Source organism: Balaenoptera acutorostrata, chromosome 10, assembly GCF_949987535.1.
Source record: "Balaenoptera acutorostrata chromosome 10, mBalAcu1.1, whole genome shotgun sequence".
NCBI classification, from domain to species: domain Eukaryota; kingdom Metazoa; phylum Chordata; class Mammalia; order Artiodactyla; family Balaenopteridae; genus Balaenoptera; species Balaenoptera acutorostrata.
The window spans coordinates 23026924-23053575 of record NC_080073.1 but is presented as its reverse complement, the minus strand read 5'-3'; the positions used below and the strand labels follow the sequence as shown (position 1 = coordinate 23053575).

General features: G+C 40.9%; 1 protein-coding gene across 5 annotated transcripts in view; it reads right to left on the bottom strand.

Annotated features, from left to right (window-relative positions):
* SUCLG2 (succinate-CoA ligase GDP-forming subunit beta) overlaps positions 1-26652 on the bottom strand; it is a 259242-nt gene that overhangs the window by 194742 nt on the left and 37848 nt on the right. For all 5 annotated transcript variants that reach the window (XM_007192418.3, XM_007192419.3, XM_057555235.1 and 2 more), the window contains exon 2: positions 1177-1318. In XM_007192418.3, coding sequence (XP_007192480.1) covers positions 1177-1318 — 142 coding nt within the window. The remainder of the gene's footprint in view (positions 1-1176; positions 1319-26652) is intronic.

Below are 26652 nucleotides of genomic sequence, written 5' to 3'. Positions count from 1 at the left end.
ACTGTCAAACTTCGCTACAGCTGCCTGGGCAAGGCCAGTGAGCAGATGCTCTATGCTTTCTTTTTTAATGGCAAACAACTGCTCTCCAAGATTGCAGGCAAAGAATGCACATGCACATCCTTCTAGTGTCCAGATCCGCACTGTCCGACAGGGTAGCCACAAGACAGCACGTGTCTTTCGAACACCTGAAATGTGGCTCGTGTGAAATGAGATGTCCTGGTGATGTAATATATAAATCAGATTTGTGAGCATTAGCACAAAAAAAGAATATAAAATAACCCCTTGAAAATTGTTTTATATTAATTACATTTTGAAATGATAATATTTGGGATATACTGGGGTAAACAAAATATATTATTAAAATTTATTTCACCCGTTTCTTTTTATTTTTATTAAGGTGACTTAGAAAATTTAAAAATACTTGTGTGGCTCACATTATATTTCTAATGGACAATGCTAATCCAGACTGACAATGAGAGAGTCTATATGGCAAAAGAAGGAATATTCACTGAAAAACAGTAAAATCTAAGTGCTAATTTCTCAATCTATAACTAGGGAAACTGATCAGATTTTCTACCATGTACCAGTGTGCAGTCTCCCTTAAAGGCTCTAAATAGCTTTGGGAGGTAAACACATTAGCACTGATTTACAGACAAGGAAACTGAGGCACAGAAAAGAAAAGGTACTTACGCGAAGTTACAGAGCTGATAAATGAAAGGGCAAAACACTGAACCTAAGTCAGCAGGACTTCAAAATGTACATACTTCCCTTTCTCTCCTCCAGTCACTCAGAGGAAACTTTCCCCATGTTCTAAGAGACTTAATAAAGGATGTCAACTGTCTTGCCTGACTTACCCTGCAATGGGCTTCTCTCTGACACTTTACACTCTTCAACCAATTTTCTTGCAGCCACTAAACCACAGATAAGAGAACTAGGTGAAACGGTGACTGAGAGACTTGGAAAAATTACCATAGAGTGGCACCCCATATGCTGCTATCTCATGTAAAAGAATAAAGTTTTCTTAATTGGGCATTTTGCCCTTGCAACTCAAAGTTCTACACTGTACCTGTCACTGTTAGTATAACCGGTAACAAAGAAATTTAACTAGTGGGAAACCACTACCTGTGAATTCACTAATTTGGCCAAGCGTACTTCACCTATTATGAATTAGCTTACTTAGTCTCTTAGCAGCCTCCAGAGCTTCATTGTCAGTGTCTGCTACAAAGAATCTTTGAACTTTCACTCCGTTGTCAGACATTAGTTTCTTGCTCTGGTATTCCTGCAGGTTCAACCATCTTCTGGGGGTTAACTGAACCACCTAGAGAAATTGGGGAGAGAGATAAGGAGACTTACAACAGCATGAAAAATAACAGTCAACTTATAGGGCCAGTCTTACAGGTACCCTCAGAACGCAATCGGCAACAGAGATTTTGGAGGCAAAAGAAAAAAAAAATCTATAACGAATTCTTCATGCTTAATTGTTTTTCTAAGCAAAAATGTTAAGGACAACTACACACACCCCTAAATGAATAAGGTCTGTAATTTAGTTAACAGGAATGTACCAAGGTCAATTTCCTGATTTTGATACTGTACTCAAACTATGTAAGATGTCAACACTAGGGGATGCTGGGGGAAGAGTACACCTGTGTACTCTTGCACTATTTTTGCAGCTCCCTGTGAGTCTATAAGGACTTCAGTAAAAAGTTATTTTAAAAAATGTTAAGGACTCTGTTATATAGCATATGCCTTCCCCCATCTCCACTCCAAACAAACAAAGCTCAAAGCATTATTTTAATAACTGTACACACAGCATGAATCATCATAAGGTATCTCAGGAAATTTGTTTCAACTCTTGAGGTCAATGGGCCACAGACTAATCCATTTCTTTGTTGTGGTTTTTAATGGACTCAAGGTACAGTCATTATGTGTTTAATGAGATTATCTCTTTCACACACCAAAGCTGAGTACAGTAACCTGAAAAAGTCACCATTAATTAAACTACTATTTCCTAAAAACTGCAATTTGTGTATTAAAGTAACTCTGCATAAGAATCATGTGAAAGTGGTTTTCCAATATGCACTAATCAATTAGTTTATAGTTGTGCTGAAAGAAAATAATCAAAGGACGGAGTGACATGAACAAATAAATTCTTCTCATTCTTTAGAATAAGATCGACATTCCCTATCAAATCCATAAGCCTTGTTTTTAAAAGAAAAGAAAAAAAGAAAAAAATGAATACACTTAGTTTCATTTCTATCCATGAGTTATGATGCAAAGGAACCACAGTTCACTAGAGGTAAGATAACGATGCCATTAATGCACAAACCAACCAAAAAATCAATCACACAACTGGCTCACAAGACTGGTGGTGGAAGATCACCTGACATACCTCCTAGCGGCTTCGGTCAAGGACCTCGGTGGATGTCTGAGCAATATCATGCAGACCATAAACTGAGGTCCACAGGGCTTTACCACACGGAACCACTAGCTTTCAGGACCTTTAACGTGTCCTTAAAAATGTAATGTTCTTCTGGCATCTACAAGCTACAACGCACTCATGAAGCTCTTTTGGAAGAGAGGCATTCCAAAGAGGCTCCAGAACCTTACGGCAAGACTGGGCTCTACTCGAGGACAGAGTGTGTCTTCAACTTCTTTGTGTCTTTATGAAGAATGTGATGGTGCTTGGCATACAGAAGATACTAAAAAATTACCAGTTAGATAGCCAAATAAATAAATCCTGCCTTTTGTCTTTTTGTCCCCTGATATAGATAACTTTTTACTTCCAGAAACTTTCTCTAAAAAAAGTAAAAGTCCTTCAGATCTAAAATAAACATAACACAATTTACACACACTTGTAAAAAAAATTCAAATTTCAACATGATCAAGCCTCAAGCTCTCTCTTTGTTCCATCCTTATAAATATTGGTAATGATGTTATTAAAATTGAAGTTGCCTGCACTTCTTCTTTAGAAACAGATAATGCTAAGATACAAATAAACTGCCAGACAAGCAGTGCTCACAACGTTTACTGTACATAATTTGTTAACTGTATATGATTTGTTACTCTTATTTCTGAATTTTTAAGTCTTGATGAAACATTAGTAATTTGAAAAACACAACAATTCAAAAATGAATGTACTCGTCAACTTAGTAGTCTTAATAGCACCTCATGTAACATGCCAAGAAAAATTCAGTTTGAGGCATTTAGTAAAAGCCCCCTAACGAAAGAAAAGATTGAACATTATATGTGCCATATTCTGGGACCACTTTTAAAAGGCAAATGAGGAAGGATCAATAGATTAAGTTTATGTTGACGTACCAATTTAAAGCCATTAACAGAAGAAGAAAAGAAATGCTGTTTGAAAAGGACATTTGAGATAGACTAAAAACAGCCATAGTGTGGTCATGGTCAATTTATTTTCATCAGAACACTCACTGTATTAATTTTAGATATGTTAATGCAATCTACTGCAAACTAATTGCAATTGATCCAGAGACCAGCTTCATAGACATATAATACATATTGACTGTTTCTGCACTGACTCAAAATGAAAAGCTGTTAAAGTCTGTGGCTCTTAAATTGAAAACCAACACAGTGAACATAGTTCCAAAGCCACTGCTGATACTCAAGCTATCACTTCACAAAGTGATCGTTTTACAGAATAATTACCTATATCTGTCAATCCTAAACTTAGAAGAGTAGGGTCCCTGACTGGGTCTAAAACTTCATTAACTCAACTTCATTAATTAAGAATTTGTGATACGTCTAGAGAGGAACAAGTTAAGTCTACTTTTGCATTTTCATGGGGAAGAAAAAAGAACAGAAGTTACTATGTAGAAGGATGGTGTAAAGCATGCTGCTGAATAATAATAACAACAATAATAATTGTTCTACCTATTACTGATGGAGCATTTCCTACAGGTTAGGCATTATAATCAGTATTTATATTATCTAATGGCCAAAAAAATCATGAGAAGTCAAGTATTATTATCTTTCTCTGTAACTATCATTAATGCAAACTAATAAATATTCCTAACTGTCCTCCTTCCAGGTACTTCTTTGCCTTAGCCTAAGTTAGGTGAGGCCATGTAACTAGTTCCAGCTAATAAGGCATGAGTATATATGGTGCGTGACACGTCAGGCCCAACATTTGATTGTCAACCCTCCCACCCACCCAAACACTCTCTCAACCTGAGGACTGGCAATATTCAAGATGGTAGCTGATCTATGAGCCAGGGGTTAAAGTGAGGAGTGAACATCCCCAGGTAAATCACAATCAATGTGCAGTGAAAAATAAACCTTTGTGGACTTTTAGCCATTGAGATTCTCGGGATTATTTGTTGCTGCTGCAGAACCTAGCCCATCTATAGCACCTAGTCTGTCCTAATAAAACCGTCTTACCATTTAGGAAACCCAGGCTGAAGGTTAGTCACTGGCCCACTATCACAGGTGACTGTAAAACAGCAAAGCTTCGACTGTAATACTATTGATTCCCTGCGTTTGTTCTCTGGCTCCACATTCCCAGAGGCCTCTTGGTGATAAACACTGAGACTGGCATGAGCAAGATCATATTCCTGTCTTCAAAAGGTCAAAAATCTAAAAATTAAAAAATTAAAAAAAAAAAAAAAAAAAAAAGGTCAAAAATCTACCAGGAACAGGATTCTCATGAAACGCTGGCATAGCGCACGTAAGGAAAAATGCAGCTGCTCCAGGCTTTGGGAGGGAGGGAAGTGGAGATGTGAGCAGGTACCATCCTAAGACTCTAAAATGGTAGAAGAAGTAGTTTATTCCAATTCCTAGGTAGAGCGACCTGTTAAAACCCTAGACTAATATCTTCACTGCAGAAGTTGGGAATCTTCCAGGGAATCTTTGAACTCTGGAATATAATGGAAGAGAGTTTAAGGTTATCTGGCCCAGTGCCTTTCAGTTGTTTCTGCCAGTTATTTGCCTGCTTGCCTTCAAACTGTGCTCTTTGCAGCTGGCTCCTGCCTAAATTTGAGACTGTTTGGAGATAGGACAGTGAGAATAAGATACCAGGCTTTGGCTTCCTCTTTCTGAGCCAGGTGGCCCCTCGAGCAGTGACTGCATCTCCTCTGAAGCCTCAGGTCCCTCCAGACAGCCCTTCCTTCCATAACTCCAGCCCCTGCTATCTCCCCACTGTGACCCCTGCGCCTACAAGCTGGCCTGGACTCTGCCAACACCACCCCCTTCCACTCCTTCCACTCCTCAGGCTGGGAGAAGGTTCCTAATGTTGCCAGTCTCTGGGTTGCCTCCCCAGCCCTGTGTGGATTCTAATTGTTCTAATACTTTTGTCATGAATTGTCTTCCCTGTTAACTCCTATTAAATGACCTGTTGCTCCACAGATTCTGAAGGCGCCCCTTCAAGGCATCGCAGGGGAAGAGGAATGGCAGTGGCCCATTATAAAGGCAACTTTGGACCCTTAATCTGCAGCAGTTTCCCAGGAAGTCACATGTTTCATATACTGGGGTTCCAAGGTATAGAAAGACTACTGGGATCCAACCTCTTCATTTTATAGAGTCAGAAGACTTGAGGCCTAAAGATGAGAAGTAACATGCCTAGGGATCCTACAGTGAGCCAGAGGTAGGATGAGAACTAATTCCAATGTTCCTTCCTTTTTTCATACAGATTTTGGCAAAGTGACCATATCAGGAACAGCATCATGTTCTCAAAACAGCTAGAGGGGGTGGGCCCCTGGGTTTGGTTACTTCTAGATTTGTGCACTGACCTTTCCACTGCTCCCTTCCCTTCCGTATTTCTTTGACAGAGCAAGCATTTCTAAGCTTGGCGGGGAAGGGGGAAATACAACTTAAAAGAAAAGCAGCACATAAAGATTTAACGGCCGATGGGAACAAGGGAGCAGAGACAGAAGAAAAAGAATGAAAAATGAGGGGAAGGACAAAGAGAACCAAGAGATAAAAAGACAATGACTAAGCAGGGAAAAATTCACAAGAAAACTCAAAGCACAAAATTAGACAGCTCCACAGAAAAAAATGACACGACTGAGAGAGCATCCTTCACCCCACAGTTGTAAAATCAGAGGTGTAAAGACTACTGAAATATCGCCATGGGAGGAAAAAAAAATAGATCAAGGGAGTATGGAAAGAAATGTCACTGAGCTGGGCGCCCCCCAAAGGGAGAATGTGTGAGCCACATCTGCCCACTGGCTCTCTGCACTCCCTCTGTCTTTCTTCAGCCCGACTTTCCACAGTCCTGCTTCACTCAGGCAGCATAACAGACTCTGAGAGAGAGCCAAAAACTCACTAATAACCAGGAAAATAGAAATTAAAACAAAAATGAGAAGCCATTTTGCCAAAAGGAACAAAGATGCCATTGGATAGGGGAAAAAATGAAAGTTTGATAATGTCATTGGTGAAGGTATTTCTTTCTCATACACTAACCATGCAAATCAAACACCAGTATGACCACCTTTGAAAACAATGTGACAGCACTGATGGTAACAAGAATCCTCTGAACTGTGAAGTCTACTTCTTGAGTGCTTAAGCTAGCAAAACAGGCACGTGTGTAGCCGGGATACATACAAGGCTCTTCTGTGTAGTGTTGTACATAATAAAGGGTAAAGTTGGAAGTGATCTAACTGCCCATCAAATAGGAGACCAGCTAATTAAATCACAATATATTCAAGCTACATGAAGCACTGAAAACTCCTGTGGCAACAGACTAGCACCACTATCCATGTGTTCCCCTCCATTCTCAGTTCTCTTGCACCTAGCGTGCCAAAACTTTCCAGCAACCCTCCAGCGCCCTTTTCCGGTGGCTGCAAGGACCTGGAAGCCACATGTGGAGACCGTGGAGTCAGAGGGTTGAAACAGCATAGATTATCAAGTTACTACATGCAGGACCCTTGCCTTGGAGTCACACATTTACATGAACAAGAAATAAACCTTTGGGACTTCCCTGGTGGTGTAGCGGTTAAGAATCTGCCTGCCAGTGCAGGGGACACGGGTTCGAGCCCTGGTCCGGGAAGACCCCACATGCTGCGGAGCAACTAAGCCCTAGCGCCACAACTACTGAGCCTGCGCTCCAGAGCCCGCAAGCCACAACTACTGAAGCCTGCACGCCTAGAGCCTGCGCTCCACAACAAGAGAAGCCACTGCAATGAAGAGTAGCCCCCGCTCGCCACGACTAGAGAAAGCCCGCATGCAGCAACGAAGACCCAATGAAACCAAAAATAAATAAAGAAATAAATTTTTTTTAAAAAAGAAAGAAAGAAACCTTTGATGTGTTGACCACTGAGATCTCGAGAATAACTTCTTCACTGACAAGTCTAGCCTGCTAAGTATGGAGGCCTAACACTGACCATTCTCCAAGACACGTTACTGGAAGAAAACGGCAAGTTTCTTTCAATATATAAAGTAGAATAACATTTATATTTCAGACACACGTGTCCACACACAAAGCAATATTCTGTATCTTCCAAGGATAGACATATGAGTAAGTGAATGTATAGGAAAAGGGCCAGATGAAGTTCACCAAATTTAATGCCAGTAAATCTGAGGAGGGCAGACCAGGAACATGGTGATCAAAGGAAGATTTAACCTAATCTATAATTTAAAACAAACAAACAAAAAATTATAGAAAAAAACATTTATTATTTGTGGAATGAAAATCAATTTACTCAAAAACATTGAGAGGAAGTCATCAAACCTAAGCTTTAACCCAAATGCATAGCCTCGAGCCTATTAACTTGCCTAGAAAATGAAGGGCTTGCACCCGTACTTAAATGTAGCAGGGGTTCTTCAAATGTGGTGTGGAATCAGGGTGGGGGAGGAAAAGCTTGCCTTCTCTGTTACACAGAACTATCACCTCTAATATAAACTCCTGCTGTTAGATAGGAAGAGGCTCTTAAACCTCATTTTGAGCTCTCAACAGCATTGACAACAGTGGAATACAAACAAGGAATTAGCTGTAAACTCAGAGGAAAATATATTTCCCTCTCATTACAGGCAAGGAAGGCAGATGCTCGGTGGGCTGTGGGCACGCCAAGAGTTGGTATGTGTTTGTTATATTTTAGTTTTTGCCAGTGTTATTCTGTATGCAAATTAGCAACCATAAATCTACCTTAGTCACATTACCTAGGAAATACTAGGCTTCAAATAAACGTGTTGGTGCAAATGAAAAGACAGATATAACTCGATGTGTCTAAATATGAGTACCATAAAATAAAAGGCCTGCTTGCTTAAAACAGGCACTGATAAAGAAGCCACTTCACTGTTGCCCTGGAAAAGAGATTAAGTAGAATCTTGTTTGTAAGAGGAAGATAATAATAACAACAATAATAATAACAGCACTTTTCTGTTTAGCCCTTAATACGAAAACACCAGCACGTCAACTCCTGCTTCACAAAGAAAACATGCTGAAGAGACAGATAAAGAAAAGCGGCATCATGATTAGAAACCTAAGCCTATGGAAAGGAAAGAATAAAGTCAGACTTGGAAGAAAGAGCAGGAATGTGAGTACCGAGACTCTGTTATATTTTACGTGTGTTCAGGCTAAAGTGTGGGGCCTTCATGTGGGTAACCTTTGAAAATATAGCATCCTTTTTGTCCAGAGCTGGCCACTTGCCATTTACATTATCCCCATTTTGCACACAGTAGAGAAATTAATTAACCAATTAACGAGCCCCCTGTGGCTGAGTCCCTAAGCTCTAACAGGGGTACAGAGGGAAGCTACCCTCTAAGGATGAGAGAAATGGCAGCTGAAATGAGTTTCATCATTTACAAGGGAGGAAACTCACAGGCCCATCCTCATAGGATGCTGTGAGGATTAAGTACAAATCAGTTAGAACAGCGCCCAGCATATAATAACTACCCCAAAAAAGGTTAGCTACTGTTATTTAATATAGAAACACAAAGCAGGAGAAAAGGGTGACAAGGAGACACTGAGGAATTGCTAGAATGAAAACAGTAGGCGATCATATAAACAATAAAGAAGCGCCCTTGGTGTCCTGCTGCTCACTTTAAACGCATTTGGGGAGGTATTTTTAAACTCTGATAGTGGAATGTTATACTTAATTCACTCAACAGTCACAGAAAGAAACCAAGCAGTAATTTACAAGAGGAAGGACCACACAAATCTCACATTTGGTAAGCATCTTAAAATGTGCTATTTGTGCTAAGTAAATTTATTTTCCATCTCATTTGAGCCAGAATATCCCCATGTCACAGATGAGGAAGTTTGAAGGTGAAAGAAGTTAAGAAATGTGTCTAAGGCCATTCAGCTAGTTAGGTGAGAATCAAGATTTGAATCCAAGTTCTCTGCCTAAAATACCTATGAGTTTTCCATTATTACTTTTCTTTTTTTTTTTTTGTCTTTCTGTGAATCTTATGTCAATCCTTGGAACTATCACAGACAAAAACGATACTGCCATTCCTGACCTAAAAATACAGTTTTCTATTTAAAAGAAGGGGAAATTAAGCAGCTGACAAACTGGGAACACTAATAAAGATGGTGTGGTACCTGAAAAAAGTGTTGATGGGATGTGGTATTTAATTAGAGTAGATGGCTAGAGAGGAAAAGTACTTTAAAAAGTTTACCGATTGTTGGGCCATACCCTGAAGGCCTACAAGGCCTGTGCTTGCCCAGCTTCAAGACCAAAGAAACAGCCTAGAGTCAGCAACAGAGATATTAATAGTTTAATGGATGGAGGAGCTTATAAACCTGAAGCGAGGTCCTGGAGTAACGCCGTACTGCGTGCAGTAGACGGCAGGCAGGACATGGTGGCAGTCTTCACTGGGGTGGGGTGGGGGGGATTACCAGTTATAGGGGAACTGACGTCAGGTGGACTCATTAGTTACCAGGGAAACCAGTAGAGGGGCACGCCCCTCACCATCCCTTGCATAAGGCCAATCATTAGCTGAGGCCTGGGCAAGTATGTAAGAAGGTCAATCAAGTGAGTAGGGTGTAGGTGAAGCAGGCACTGGTCAGGCCGGGGATGTACAGAGAGTAAGAGAACAGCCATCTTGAGTGGCCTGACCATACACTGATCAAGAGAAATAATACTTGAACTCTTCTTTACAACAAACTAGGTGAGGATCGTACTAGGAGCCTGAGGCCATTGGTGCTCTTACAAGGCATCTCTGATAGTACCGCTTCTCTAAGGCCCCACAGTAAGGGGGGGGCAGCATCTGTTACAAAAATAAAATAAAATTATCTGTCCTACCAGGGAAGAATTGAAAGTTGAGCTTTCAGACTCTCTAGACACTGGATCATAGCCGGTTGCTATTTTAGATTTAGTTCTTAGAGTACCTTGACAAGGTCTCCTATTTTAAAACTACACCAAATACTAGCTGACATGTGTTAAGTGCTACGAAGCTGTGGAAACTGTACTAGACACTAGAAAAGCATTACATCAATTAATTCTCACAACCACCCTACGAGGAAAGAAACCAGCAGAAACCCGTTTTATAGATGAGCAAATTAAGGCGCAGGAAAGCTCAGTGGGTAGAGGCAGAGCCACATTCCAATCCAGGTGTGTGTGCCAGAGTCCAGAGTCTGTGCTCTTCAGTGAGGCAGAAATTGTGAATTGCCTCCCAGCCCACAAAAGTGGGTCCTGGGCAGTGAAATTAACTGGGGCGGGAGGAGAAGTGGAATGTTCTGCTTTACAGATTTCACTGCAGGACAGTACAGAGCTGAGTTGAAAACGAGGTTCAGGGGAAAAATGAGAAGCTCTGAATGAGAGAGAGCTTCCTGGATGGGTTTCACTAAGTCAAAAGAATTAAGATGCTCCAAGATACTGCCTTGTTCTTTTTATCCTAGGTTCAGCAGAAAAGCAGTGTATTTTTTTTAAGGAGCAAAGAAATGTAAAACTCTTTGTAGTAAGGACAAATGCCCAAAGGAGGCTTCACTCCATAACTCCACGCTGCTGCTCTGCCAGCAGCAAGGAAGAAAGGGAGGGGAAAAAATACAACCTCGATAAACATTAGCATATTAACACAACAGCAGAAACAAATATATAAAAGGCTCTAAAAATCCTGAGAAGCATCATTTCAAAATGCCTGCCTGTTCCCTGGTGAAGAGTATGCCAGCTCAGTTATGTTGTAGAGGAAAATCACCTTAAGTTTACCCTGTGAACAGGAGTGGGCAAGATTTATTTATATAGAGAAAGAAAACAAATTAGGTAGCATAAACATACGCTTGCATTTAACTCCTACCAAGGAAACAGGCAGAACCTGTACCTTGTTCATTCATTCAACAATTTTCCACTGGGCTTTATAATGTGGTGGCCACTGCACTTGGCATCCAAGATCAACAGCACAGGCAAGTTTTTTGCCATCACAGAGTTTGTGTCCTATGAGGGGAGCCAAGGAAGAAAGATGTGAGTGCATGAATGAAGAGTGTAATTACAGAGAGCGGGAAGTTTATGAAGGAAATAAAATAGACATGATGAACAACGGAGGCCAAGTGGTCACCATTGAGGGGTGCCCTCTGAGGAAATGACACCTCTGAGGAAATGACCTCTGAGGCCACCTCTGAGGAAATGACATCTGTGCAGAGACCTGAAGATAGAAAGGAGTGAAACATGTGAAGCAACTGTGAGAAGCCAAGCAGCATGTCCCCAAGGCAGGAAAGGCTCAGTGTGACCAGAACAAGGGGGAATCCTGGAAGGCATGAGGGTGGAAAGGTGAGCAGGGACCAGACCATGCAGGTGCTTGTAAGCTACGGTATGGAGTTTAGATTTTGTTTTCATTCACGGGGTGTGAGAAGATCAAATTCACATTTCAGAAAAGTCACTCTGTCTTCTGTTTACAGAATGAAACCAATTACAAGAGGGCAGCATTAAACCAGACTAGAGCCTGCAATCTTTTTCTGTAAACAACCAAACAGTAAATATTTTAGGCTTTGAGACTAGATAGTCTCAGTTGCAACTATTTAACTCTGCCTTTGTAGCACAAGCAGGCTTAGATAATACATAAAAGAATGGGCAGGGATGTGTTCCAATAAATCTTTATTTACAAAAACAGGATGTGGCTAGCAGGCCACAGTTTGCAGACTCCTTACCTAGACCACAGAGAAAGTGGTGGAGGGGGAAACAGAGAAGAATGGAGGGATTCTTCGCAGAGTTTGGTGATGAAGCAAAGCCTACTCATGGATTAGATGTGGGTTATAAAGTAAAAAGAAATCTAATATTAGACACACATACACATACACATGCACACAACAAACACACACACAGACACACACACACACTTTACAAGGTTAGTTCATTAAGCCTATTGAGTTTTATGTACCTGCTAGTCATAAAAAGCATTTCTTTAGAAACAACCTTAACCTTGGATTTTTTTGCCCAAACTGGCCTTTGCATTACACTTAATTATTGACACTTCTGTACATCATTGCACAACATCAGAGCTGCTGGGTCTTTGATCTTATAACCTTCTTCCATTATTTAATATTGATCCCAGCAGGCAACAGGCAATCTGCCCTGCTATAGCACTCTCCTGCTACAGTGGCCCATCTGCAGCTTCTCTCCAAGGAGAAAACACAAGGCCTCCCTTGATTAAAGAGACAGCAAGCAGGAATAGTAAAAGGGAAGAAATAAAATCTAAGGATAAATAAAATGTGGCATATCCAATGGAATTCCATAAAATGGTTCAAATGAATAAACCAGATCTTAAAATAGATCAATGCAGACATACTTCCAAAGCAAAACAGAGAGAGGGAAAAGCAAGCAAGTGACAGACAAGAGGGACACATAACAGTATGCATACTTAAACAGGAAAAAATAATAATATTAAACAATCTTACAGAGATAAATAAAGGGGTTCAGCGTATGCCACTGCAAAATATGCCATTCAGGTATAAGGATTATTTTGAGCTGAAGGTAAACAAAAAGAAGCAGACACAACAAAAACTCTCTGCTCTTGACCACCCTTCCCTCTTGTCCCTGACACACACACACACCAGGATGGACAAGATTATTCTTAATCATGGGAGACAAATCTAGACTCAGCATGGAGGCAGCACCAGAGGGATCACACAATGAACCTACTAACTAGTCCTTACCTCCCATCAGGGTCTCCCATCTATTTACCTTCCCACAATTTGCTCCCCCTAGAAGCTCAAAGTCCTTTTCCTTTGTCCTGTCACTCCCATACACATTTACTGTTCTCTTAAGATGCTACAAAAGCCCGAGTTCTGACCACCCCTTTGAGTTACTCATCACTGAGTGCTCCCATGTGTGTGTACACTGCACCTGTTAATAAACTTCTATTTGTTTTTCTCTTGTTTTTTCTGTCTAAGTTGCAGGACCCCAGACAATGAACCTAAGATGGGTAGAGGAAAATAGTTTTTCCCTCCCCAACATGTATATGCCAAGCTGGCACGGCCTCATCAAGCTAGCGTGAGGCGTCCATCTGTGTGCTCAGGCCCTTCCAGAACGCCAGCACTACAGCTGTGCAGAACAGGTGAGCTCAGGGACGGAGGGGAGGATACAGGTTTGCATCCATGAACTGTCTCAGGTTTGTGTCAGGTGACTTGCTCTTATGTCAGGTTCATGTTCATAAAAGTCGAGCTTCTGCTCATTTCTAGCATGAGTGAATAACTCTGGAAGTAATTTCCTGAAAATTAGGTCATTGTTTCACCTCATAAAAATGTGTGTGTGTGTGTGTGTGTGTGTGTGTGTGTGTGTGTGTGTGTGTGTGTGTGTGAGATTTTCTCCACTCACTCAAGTGAGTCTCTGTGGCAGCAAAAAGGGCTTTGGGGTTCCAAGAATAGTTTTCATGCAAAGTGCTCACTGGAAAACAAATTCAAAACAGTGCAATAATACAACAGCCAGGACTCAAGTTTGTATTCTGGGGCCATTAATTGCTCAGCTAACCCCAGCCAACCATTTTACACATTTACACATGTCATCAGAGTAGATTATGTATAATACTCAGAGGAGGGAAAATGCTAGATATTTTTCTTCAGCAACCTTGCCCAAAGGTGTGAGAAGACTTACAGGGGTGTTTTTCAAGAACTCCACCTCCAATGAGCTTGTGACACTAAGCAAGTAAAGCAGAGATACGAGTCAAGCAGAACACCGAACTTTCCAGGATTGCTGGGAGGATAAAAACAGATAAGGTATGTGAAGGCGCTTTGTTATATGTGTTCAGCACGGCCATTACAAGGAGTCACATGTGTCAACCCAGTGCATCAGATTCAGCTCCCCAGTAGAGCCTGCCACCTTCCCTGCTCCATCCCCTTCAGTTCCCAATTTGTTAGCTCTCCTTAAATTACTCCCTGAAGTCCCTTCCAATAAATTCAGTAGAAAGCTTGCAAGGCGCAGACTTTATTTCAATCAACCCGCTCATGCTCCTTCTAACAATCTAATAGCACTCAACAGTTTAGGATACATTTGAGTTTAATGGGATTTACCCAGTAGAAATAGACTTCTCATGGCTTCTTTATAGTAGCAGCTTTGAATGACCTAGCTAACTCAATCTCACAGGTTCGCCTGTCAACTTGGCATGCTGAAGAAATGACTCAGAGGGTAGTAAATGATCGACCCTTGCTGGGGAAATTCCTGAGATCGTCTGACATTTTGAAGGTTTGCTGTACAGAATGATAATTGGCGTCTGCAAGGTTCCAAGCGTACTATTTATGTTTAGAAGGAGACTTCATTCTTGTTGGTGAATGAAATATTACTACTCTGGAGAGTGAGGTCTTAGATTGTCTATTAAGAAAGATAACAACATTATAGAGAGTGTCCCTTTCTTCACGTTCCATTGTCAGAATTCCCACTTATAGAAGAAATTAGAATCTCAAGTATTAAATCTGATTGCCCAATATTCCATGCAAACGTCCTACTTATGAAAGAAAAGCACATGCCAGATCTTCTGATTCATATTAGTCACCTGTTCTCTTGCAGTAATCTGAGTTTCTTTAGCTAAAGTTGGGAAGGCAGAGAATTGCTAAATTTTACATATATCTGTATGAACAACCCATAGAAGTGAATCTTCAAGGCAAGCTTTCAGAAAACTAGATAACATGAAAATGAAATGTCAAAATAATCCCTGAAAAGAGAATTTATACCACAGCATAGGATACATGACATTCACTTTGCTCCAGGAAACTTTTGAAAGAAATACTGTGATTCATCTGAAAAGTCCACTGTGATAACAGAAAAATCCGAAAAGCACACACAGACAAAAGGACTCTTGCAAAATAGACAATGTGACACTTAATATCTGAGCAGCAAATAATATTCTTATCATGCTATATCCTCTTAAAATTGAGAGATTCAAAAAAACCTAAGAAATCTCAACAAAGTTTAATCCTAATCATTTTTCTTTCAAGAACCTAGAGTAAAATGTTATACAATATTACTACAATTGAACAACTGGTCCAAACTAAAAGTTAACAGAGAAAATGAGAAACAAAAGAGCAAAATATGATGTACTGCTTGGTAATGTCATGATGAAGGGTTCAGGAGTTGACAGTGAGAAATGAGCTTAAAAGGGTGAGGCTGAAGACTTGGTCGCCCATCTTTGCCCTACCGCTTATTGGCAGATGACCTTTTACCTTCTTTACTTAAGTTAAATGAGACTATCAACCACCACAACCTTACAAGGTTGTGGAAAAGTGAAATGAAAAGTTTCTGTGAAATCCCTTTTCAATCTGGTCTGGGATCAAGAAACAACCCCAGAAAGGCAAAAAATGCTGCCATGGTGGGAAGATGGTGCTCTGTTACTTTCCATGTAGCCAGATCCAGCCAGCACCCAATGGCTATCCAAGGATAAACAGCCTAAATAACTCTCCCTTGTTGGTCCTCACTCTCTTTTCTTGAGAACCTCCTCATTTGTCTCTAGTGGAGGACAGTCACCTCAAAAGTGATCTCTACTGGGCTTCCCTGGTGGCGCAGTGGTTGAGAATCTGCCTGCTAATGCAGGGGACACGGGTTCGAGCCCTGGTCTGGGAAGATCCCACATGCCGCGGAGCAACTAGGCCCGTGAGCCACAGCTACTGAGCCTGCGTGTCTGGAGCCTGTGCTCCGCAACAAGAGAGGCCGCGATAGTGAGAGGCCCGCGCACCGTGATGAAGAGTGGCCCCCGCTCGCCGCAACTGGAGAAAGCCCTCACACAGAAACGAAGACCCAACACAGCCAAAAATAAATAAAATAAAAAAAAAAAAAAAAAAAAAAAAAGTGATCTCTACAGATCCTCCCATCTTTGAGGCACCTGACCTTCCCGAGGCAGAGGAAATACCCAAAGGAAGTATTGCCACAATGATAGCTGGAGAAGTAACCCAAGGCCCTGAGACCAAGCCCCCTCCCAAAAGCAATCCACCTAGTAAACATCACCTACCCTACAGAGTTAGAACTAGAGCTAAGCAGAGTGGGGACGCAGAAAGGAAGAACACAAGATTAGACCAGAATGTCCAAACAAACCAGTCATAGCAACACTGGAGAAAATAATAAAGAAGAAGGGAGTGCACCTAGCAGACCAGAAGTTGAGAAAAATCCCTGAAGAATGTCAGACGAATAAGAACTAGACTGAAATAGAACCCTACAGCTAAAACAGCCAGGACACGACTATACCAAAAGTGGGAGTAACTCTGATTATACTTTAAACTTGAAGGCTGGATATACAGGGAGCACAGGAGGGGGCCAAGGCAACCATTAGGATAACTGAGACATGAGGTAGCACAAGATATGCTAGACAAAACAGTATTTGTGGGGTACCTGGGCCCAAGAGATGACACAGTGGTCCACCAGGCGACCTCTGATACCGTGGGAAAAGACCAGTTACTGACACATTCCATGGGGCTACACCCTCTGCCCCTCTCACAGAGTCACTGATGACAGGATGCTCTAAGCACAAAATTCATAATAATTAAACAACGGAGGCCCATCAACATCATGAAAGAGAAACAAACAGAAGAACTAATAACTGAGGGAGAAAAGCTCAGAGAGAACAAAGCACAAAACTGCTTTAAAAAGTGTAATAGGGCTTCCTTGGTGGCGCAGTGGTTGAGAATCTGCCTGCTAGTGCAGGGGACACGGGTTCGAGCCCTGGTCTGGGAGGATCCCACATGCCGCGGAGCAGCTGGGCCCGTGAGCCACAATTACTGAGCCTGCGCGTCTGGAGCCTGTGCTCCGCAACAGGAGAGGCCGCGATAGTGAGAGGCCCGCGCACCGCGATGAAGAGTGGCCCCCGCTTGCCGCAACTGGAGAAAGCCCTAGCACAGAAACGAAGACCCAACATAGCAATCAATCAGCTAATCAATAAATAAATCTTTAAAAAAAAAAAAAAAAAAAAAAAAAAAAAGTGTAATACATCAGACATATCAGAGAATCAAAAAATTTAGCTAGAAATCTTGAAAATTTAAAATTGATCATTGAAAAAAGAAAAACAGGCAAGAAGAGACAGGTTGAAAGTAAAGGGAATATATTCGGAAAATAAATTAATGCACTAGAAATCGGAGGAGAGACGTTCATGGTCAAATATTTGCCAGATACATAATTTTACTTCCTTCACATAGAAATTCTCAACACACATTACCTTATTAAAGGTTATGAGAAGTCCAACCATTTAAAAAATATGCATATTGAGATACATTTTACAGTCTTCCCCAAACCAATTTTCACTTGACATCTGCTTTAGTTCCCATGGAACTAGTCACTCCTTTAAGGAAAGGCCACAGACCGCAAACAAATTCAAGTACACAACTAACCATAACACCAGACAGAAGGAAACAGGAGTTGTTTCACCGCTGTGTGAAAGTACTTCTGTTTATTCGGGTGTTTCCACGTATCTTCTCATTGTTCTGCACAACCTCTTTGGGATTCAGTGCAGCAGGTCTAAAGAGGGAGAAAGAGGGCACACGCTTGGGCCTATCAGTGATGTGCCAGTTATTAAGCTATTTTTTATCAGCCCCACAACCTCCTTTCCAGGTGCCCACCACTCTGCCGGCTGAAACTCTGCAAATTACTTTCGTCTTTGCCAGCTGGCTTCCCGTTAGGTTCTGCCAACAGGTGGCACCACTGCGAGACTAGAAGGCCGGAGGATGGAGGAAGAATCTGCTCCTTTCGGTGTATACTGTTCTTTCATCAGAGCCCCGAGCCACAGCTCTTCACCCTGGATGTGGCAGTGGGTGCCAAGAGCAGTTGATTTCAGTTTATAAAGTTCTGCCTACACTCCTAGAGCAGCCTCAGAGCCCGCCAGGCTCTGCCTCTTCCTTAATGCTCTGGGTCCCAGCACTGCAGGATTCCTCCTCCGTGTTCCCAAGTTCTTGGAGGGTTCCAATCATTTCCTTTTATTCCAGGGGTGGTAGCTGCTTCCTACAATTACAATCCCTGCTTTAGGCAGGGTTCTCTTTCTGCCCTTGCAGTCCTCCAACATTTCTTTAATCAATGTGCTACATTAAATTATCCCTGTTAAAATGACTAGCGCAGTTTCTGTATTTCTGACTGGACTCCAAATGCTAAAGCAGGAATGGAAAGTATGAATACAGAGAAATTTAGACAATGCTGTCCCCCTGCTTTGTAATTCCTCACTTGTAACTAATATTATATATTTATAGAGCTAGAATGCCAGGTCCATCAGGCACACACTTGTTTTGTTCACAGATAAATGCCCAGTGCCTAGAACACTGTATGATACATAGCAGGTACTCAATTCAGTTTTTTTTATGGAATAAACGCATTTATGAATGTTCAAGATGGACAAAGATACATCTACTCCCAAATTCTCTCAGGCAGACTCTGATATGCAGTTAGAAGGAATATTTTGACAGGCTATTTGGGGTGAGCCTCCCTGTTTATATATTGTCTCTGGCTGCTTTCTCACTACATTTGCAGAGCTGAGTAGTCACAACAGAGAATGCACGGCTGCAAAGCCTAAAATATCTACTATCTGGTCTTCTAAGAAACAACTTGACTACCCCCTTCCTCAATATGAGATGGGGACAAACTACTTGAGAGTCCAGAGGAGGAAACTGCTCCTCATACCCTCCTACACCAGTACGGAGAGTCCCACAGGAGAGATTTTTTACCTCGCTAGCTAAGTGAAAACATACAAGTGGCCTTCCAGTGCAGATACACTAAGACATTACTTCATTAAGTAAAATCATGCTATGGATTTTGATAAGCCTCTGTGACTGTCATCAGCAACAACCTGCTAGCCTGTATCGTATGTCCTTTCTTACCAGTCCAGATCATGGGAGAAGAGGTCTACTTCTAGAGGGATAGGGCAAAAGAAAAGGGAGGGGAATTCTGAGTATGCTGTTTTATTTCCCAAATGAGAAAATGCAAAACAGCCATGGATTAACTCAGGAAGTGATTCCATGACAGGGAATGAAGTGGAAATTTTTACCCAGGGGCTATCAAATCGAAGTTTTGAGCACATTTTCTACAGAGTGCCACACATAGTCCACTTCCCTGAGAATAGTTCCTTCTCTAAAACTACAACAGTGAAAGCAGCATGAGAAGCTCCAGATGTAAATTTCATTTTTCTAAGCCTTTCTATGGTAATTCCAGAGGTGCTCCTGCTCCTCACACTAATATCATTTTATTATCAGAAAGTCTCAAGAGCAGACACTAATTTTCACAAATCCGCAACTATATCAAGTACTGAAAGAGTGTGTCCCGTTATTGATGGAAAAAGAAGACTAACCATGAGTACAGTCCCCTAGCCTCATCTCATCATTGAACAGCAGCATATCCAGAAGCAGCACCAACTTTCTCCCATACAAAACTTGCCTAACTCAGCTTATTAGATAAATGGCCCTTTAAAAGTTTATTTAAATTTATAGGTGTGGCTTATAAAATAAACTTTATGCACAGAATGCTACATCCCAAACTGGCAAGGGTGCTCTCCTCTGAGGAAGGGAACGGGGGTGTGGGAGATTTCATTTTCATTATAATACCGGATGCTTTTTTACATATTGTCAAGGGCTGCTTTCACACTGCAGTTGATAGAGTTGAGTGGTTGCAACCAAGAATATAAGGACCAGGAGCCTAAAATATTTACTACACGGTCCTTTACGGAAAAAGTTTGCTGACTCCCACCAAAACCTACATCAGCATTCCACTCCCAGGTTAACCTTTCTCACTACAGTCCATCATCTTCCCTCATAGCATCTCTCAAAGTGCGACTGACTACATATTTGTGTGATTTGTCAATGTCTGGGCATCCCAAGAGACTATGATGGCCTCAAAGGCACAAACCAGGCCTGATGCCTTCACCAATGCATCCCTCGTGCCTGGACAGTCCTGGCATGTACAAGGTGCTTTGTAAGTATTTGCTGAGTGATAACTAATTTATTAGATATAAAGACCACAGACAAAATGATCTCAACCTAAAACTGGGGCCACCAAACTACCTTCATGGGAGACAAATAACAATAGTTCTTGTGACAATAAATTATATTAGACAAGGCCAGGCACTTCCTGGGCTAACAGTTCAGCAGTTATGTTTCTAGAATGATATAGTTTTTAGTCTATCTGCTCACCATTTATCTCTAAGACTCCAAAGCTAAGAAGTTTCTTTCTACATTCTGCCATATATTATCTACAAATGGCAGTTCAAACACAAACTCTACAGGGAACATGTACCTCAGAGCACATTTATTTAGCACCTACTATGTGTCAGGCATGCTTAGACACACAGTATGGTGATTAAAATCACGGACTTTGGAGAAAGAGACCTGCTTTTGAGCCCTTGTCCCACTATGATGATGACCATGATCATTAATGGGAAGTGACCAGGGGAGGTGACTCTGTCCCAGTATGTTAATCTAGAAACAGCAAGGTAGGAAAAGGATCACCCCCAACTGTAGATGGAAAACTGAAGCACAGGGAGACTAGACACGTTTCCAAGGTCTCAAGAATTCAAACCAAATGTGTGGAGACCATAAGCTTTATCACTATCCTGTCAGGTTATCATCTGTCATCAATGAGATCCTCCCTTTGAAGTATGTATCACAGTGCCTAACACAAAAAAGACACTCAGTAAATGCTTTTATTATAACTATTACATTGCCATAAACATCTACACAGTAAAGAAAATAACCTATTTGGTATTTCATGGATGCAATGAATGTGTACAACGATGCTTCCTAATTCTTCATATTCAAATACAAATCTGAGTTGTACAATTTTGCTTTTCCACTGCCCTCATCCCTAGAACCCACAAGTGTAAAAGGATGAATGTACAGGTACTGCATTTTTTAACTAACGTGCTTAAGCCAGAAACCAAAAAGCAAGAACAAATTAATAATGAAAAGTAAAATGTTTTTAAGGTTATTCAAAAGGACATGATTATATTTTTCTGGCTTTTTCACAGGCTGATTCAGGTAAAATTTCTCTGATTCCATGTTAGATAGAATACTTACTAGCAAGATGTATCCATTAAATATTTATTATATCAATATTCAAAAACATTGCAATACATTGCAATCAGTTTCTGTAGTGAAGTCGTTTACACAGAGGTCAAACCTTTAAAACACTGAAACAGCAAATGGATTTTGCATGTTTTCAAAAACCAAGTTCTAAACCCAAATCCATATGGTTAATATACCCTGACTCCTTCATTGTATATTTGATTTCCTCATGTCTTATAACCTATAGAATAGTGTTAAGTCCCCAAGTCTACATGAAATTAAGGATATATTCCATAATGAAATGCCAGGAAAATCATCTAGTTGTAATAAATATCAATTAAAAACAATGCTTCTTATCAGTGTCAACAAGTTTTCCTGGCAACAGTAAAGCCTAAACTTGTCTAGGCAAATAAAGAAAAGTAAGATTTCAATGGACAGCTGTTTAATGCACTGGGTAGGATGGGAAGAGTCCTCAAAGGAAAAGCTGTATAAATGTGGCTCTTATTCAGTGCAGTTCCCTTCCTTAAAGGATGGAATTCTCTCCAGTTTCTGCCTCATTTTGATTACTCTATAACATCTTCAAATATTCTAATATTTTTGAAATTTTTTCTTATTTTGTCAAGAAGTTATCACTGTTTTATGTGTTATCTGTTAGTCCAATACAAGCTACTCCATTACTGAAATAAAGTGTCCATTCTATAACCATGGGGTTCAGAAGAGGACAAAGTTCCAGATGTGGTCTGAACAATATGGAACAGAGCAGAAACACCATATCTCCATCCTGGACAAACCTCTATAAATTACCTAGGCCTAATACTGTAACAGCTTCCTTTTGTATCCACAGAGACCCCGTGTCATCTAATCAGTAAACTGCAGGACTCAGTGTATCATTAAAAGCTCTTTGGTGCCATGGTAGAAAGGGATTCCTCTTTCCTTTGCCAATTCTTGACCAGGACCGCTACCATCATCAAGGTTCTAGTCAAGAGCCTGTAGGACTCTAAGCAGATTTCAAAATTCTAGCCTAAACAAACTATTATTTCTCTTATAAGTAGTTTATTTTCATCTTTTCATTCTAACCGGCTACACTCAATAATTTGCTCCTCAGTACAAATAAAAATTTCAGTGGTATTTTATTCACAAGAGTCAATAAACAATTGCCCAGACAGAACCTAACTCAACTGAGATAAGCTAACTACTCACTGGTTAATTATCCCTTTAACTAAATTAGGGTTCAATCTTTGGGCTAACACAAGTATTTCTTAACCTTACCCCTACCAAGTTCATGCCAGTAAACTTGACAGAACACAGTAGCAGGAAAATGGTATTTTTCACATCTCCTTTGCTCAGGAATCTAGTAGAACTCAGTCCAGACGATACCTATCTCCCAATCCAAACCAAGCTTCTCAGACAGTGTACCTGAGTATATACCATACCGACCTATCTTCCTCTTTCACTTGGCTCCTGGCTTTACCATTTTATAGCTATGTATTCAACCTCTAGGCCTTTATTTCCTTAACCATAAAATAGGAATACTAAAACAGGATTACCATGAGAATAAAATGAGTTACTACATATAAAGTGCTTAGAACAGTACCTGTTGTGTAATGAGAGCTCAGAAAATATTAGCTGTTACCATTTATTATTACTGTGATTTTTATAATATTCAACACTTCTTCCAACACCATGTTGAGGAGCCAACAAAGGAGGTAACCCATGACATTAGAATGCATGAGGGCAATCTTCACACACCAGTAATTGTGCAAAAGAAGTGGGAACTGTGGCAGAACCAACATCCTTAAAATCTCATATCTAACTCCTGCCTTGGATGAGGCTTTGCACTAGTTCTAAATATTTTAGACCTCTTGCCTGCCTGCTAAGCTCAACAACTGTGAACGAAGCATAAAATTCAGACGGGCAACTGAACAGTGGGAAAAGAGCATATTTACATAGCGTGTATCAGACACAACTGAAAAAATAGCTGAGTTCTCAGTGAAGAGTGATTCACAGGTGACACACATTCAGACTCAGACTACAAACTCTGTCTCTTGGGCAGCTGCTCAAATCTTAGTTCAGTTCTTTTTCACTTTAGCTGGGCCACTTGCAGTCAGCCCCCTGCATATATCCTTCAGGGGATACCTTCTGATTTGGGCAGTTTATGCACAGAATCCAGGACTCACCCCTCTGTCTCTCTCCTTTCTGGGATACCCCCTTACTCTCCAGCTGCTGTGGTTATCCCAAACTCTGTCCTCTGGTTCTTCAGGGCAGAAGGACTATAGGTTTTCTATTGGAGTTTTAGATACCACTGTAGCCTGTTATCAAGAAAAATCCTGGAAGTAAAAACTGGAAACTCAGTACACCTGTCCCTTCCAATTTCAACTCTCCTCTGGGATCTCCCTGCTTTTCTTCACTATCCAGAACCTTCAAGTTCTTGGGTTTTGCATTTTGTCCAGAGTATATAGTCACTAACTATGGAAAGTTCATTCTGTGAAGAGCTTACATGGACATACTGTAAATGGAGCCTGTCTGATACATACGCAGGAGGAATTCAAGCAGATAGTCTTTGTAAGTTCGTGTTATTAAAACAGGAAAGAGTTCTCACCTTAAGAAAGCAGTCACTCCCAAGAACAAACTCTGAAGAAATGAACAAAGACTAGTCAAGGAATAAGTCCAGTACTTTGTTCTGAAATGCACACACTATGTAGGCAGCTTGAGTGATCTGAGGTACACATGGGAAGTAAGGTAAAACAGAGAGGTCCAGTAAAGGGAAAGATCTTCATCCAAATAGGTAGAAAAATGGGAGTTCAAGGCAGAAATTGAGAAAAAACAATCAGCTGATATTGTAACTTACTCAATAGGTCATAAAGAGGGATACACAAGTCTAGACCTAAGACAACCAATATCAGGATCAGGAATGGCAAAGGGCCTGCCAACTCTGACCAGATGGGAATGGCTGCTTGGTATACTATGTGCAGAAAGTCCCAGGGGCTTTGTCTGGGCCCACCAGAATAATGTCATGATTGATTACTGATGCCGCCACAGGAAGAAAAGAGAAGCAGCACGTATTCACAAGTCAAGTATTCAGTCCCACGTATTCACAAGCCAAGATCAAGAATAAGGTTATTGAACTCGAGAAGAATAAGATGGGACAGATTCGTCAACATCATCATTATTAATAACACTGAGTATCTTCAATATGCCCAGATGATGTTTAGAGTAATTCAAATTTAAGTGAAATCAAAAAGGGATATCAGACAGGCTAAAATAAAAAAGTGCCTTGAATCTTAATAAGCCCACAGTACATGAACTGCCTCTAATTAGATTCAGGAATATGACTCCTTTTGAAACCAGCCAAGAGAAAACACTTATTCCGAAGATTTCAATGAAAAATTAATAACCACTTGGTTCCACTTTGTCATGCACAGACCTCAACAGTGGATTTTAAAAACCCCAAGTACAGTGTGTCTCAGAGAAATTATACTCATGAGTCCTTCAAGAGCTAGGACATTTTAATCAATAAGGTGTAAGGGCAATATACTGACTTACATAAGTGAACAAAATACTTGCTATTCAAAATGAGTGAAGTCTGTCACAGAAATTGTTAAGGGTTTCTATGACCATTAATACTAAATTAACAAAGAAAAAAGCAAGCAAAACCTGCCCTCTAACTTGGTTTTCACTTTCTAGTTAACCAACCCCTTATCTGGATAATGGTGGTTAAGGGTTTTTAGAAGTTATTTGGCCTTATGTCTATCTTTTTTGGAGACATGTGACTTGGCCAAGGTAAATACAATTACCGAAGGGGAGCATCTATGCCTCTGATTTCTGGTTCACGTAGCCTCCCCTTATGCCATATCATGAATTGCTAAGGAGGATAATTAAACAGAGTAATTAAGAGTATAAGCTTCACAACTAAAAGACTACCACAAAAATTAGCAGTATGGAAACCGATCAGTAAAAAGAATGAGGATGGGAGTTTCTGGGATATTGGTAACTTTATATTTTGGTCCTGGGAGTGATGTTCACTTTATAATTACAAATTAAAATACACATATGTTGTATAGGGGCTTCCCTAGTGGCGCAGGGGTTAACAATCTGCCTGCCAATGCAGGGGACATGGGTTCAAGCCCTGGTCTGCGAAGATCCCACATGTCGCGGAGCAACTAAGCCCCTGCACCACAACTATTGAGCCTGCGTGCCACAACTACTGAAGCCCGCGCGCCTAGAGCCCGTGCTCCGCAACAAGAGAAGCCACCACGATGAGAAGTCCGTGCACTGCAATGAAGAGGAGCCCCCATTCACCACAGCTAGAGAAGGCCTGGGCTCAGCAACGAAGACCCAATACAGCCAAAAATAAATAAATAAATAAAATTGTTAAAATGCTGGTAGATATATATTAAAAAACAAAAACAAAACTACACATATGTTGCATAGATTTGTTTTCAGTATTTTATGCTATATTTCACCATTTTAGAAAGCTTGAAATAAAAGTGTAAGCTTTGAAGTCCGATAGCCCTGAATTCAAATCTAGACTCTATCATTTACATGTTGGGTGTATTTAGGCAAACTACTTAACCCGTCTAAGCTTCAGTTTCATCTTTCGTAAAATGAAGATAATGACAGATAATGATAATGACAGTACATACTTCATAGCATTGTTGTGAGTGTCAAGGAGAAAATACAATTACAGTGCTTAACCTGGCACTTACCGGGCCCTGTAAAGGCTAGGCTGTCTCTCTAAAAGCTCAGAAACTGCCTCTGGCATCACTTCTAGGCTGACACACATCAACACATTTCCAGCTGGTAGTTACAACTGACCTTTCACCTCTCACCTGACAGTGTACAGCTGTTCAGACTGCCTTGGGATAGCAGACAGCTGAATGTAAATGCAGACCTTTTACCTTGGCTATGAGCTCCAGGGATTAGGAGATGCCCTCACAGCCTAGGGATGGGCAGGCTTGGTCCATAAAGAAAGCCAGCAAATGGATATTTGAACATAATTTGGGATCTCGAGCCACTGGTCTAATCCCAAAAAGAAACCAATAAGGAAAGCTGCAACTGGAAGGCTTTGTGGCAAGCAAACACCCATTTAGGGAGGCATATGGCATAGAAGGAATCATGCAGACTTTGGAGTCTGACAGACAGAGGATCCACGTCTTAGTTCTGCCACTTGACAGCAGCGTGGCCATAGCAGACACTGTAAGTGACTCCCAGTATCTTTTCTAAATCATTTAGTAGTCCCAGCCAATGATGGGAATCGCACCTCTACTGGTCAGCAATGAGCATATGACCTAATCATCCCCTGAGACATG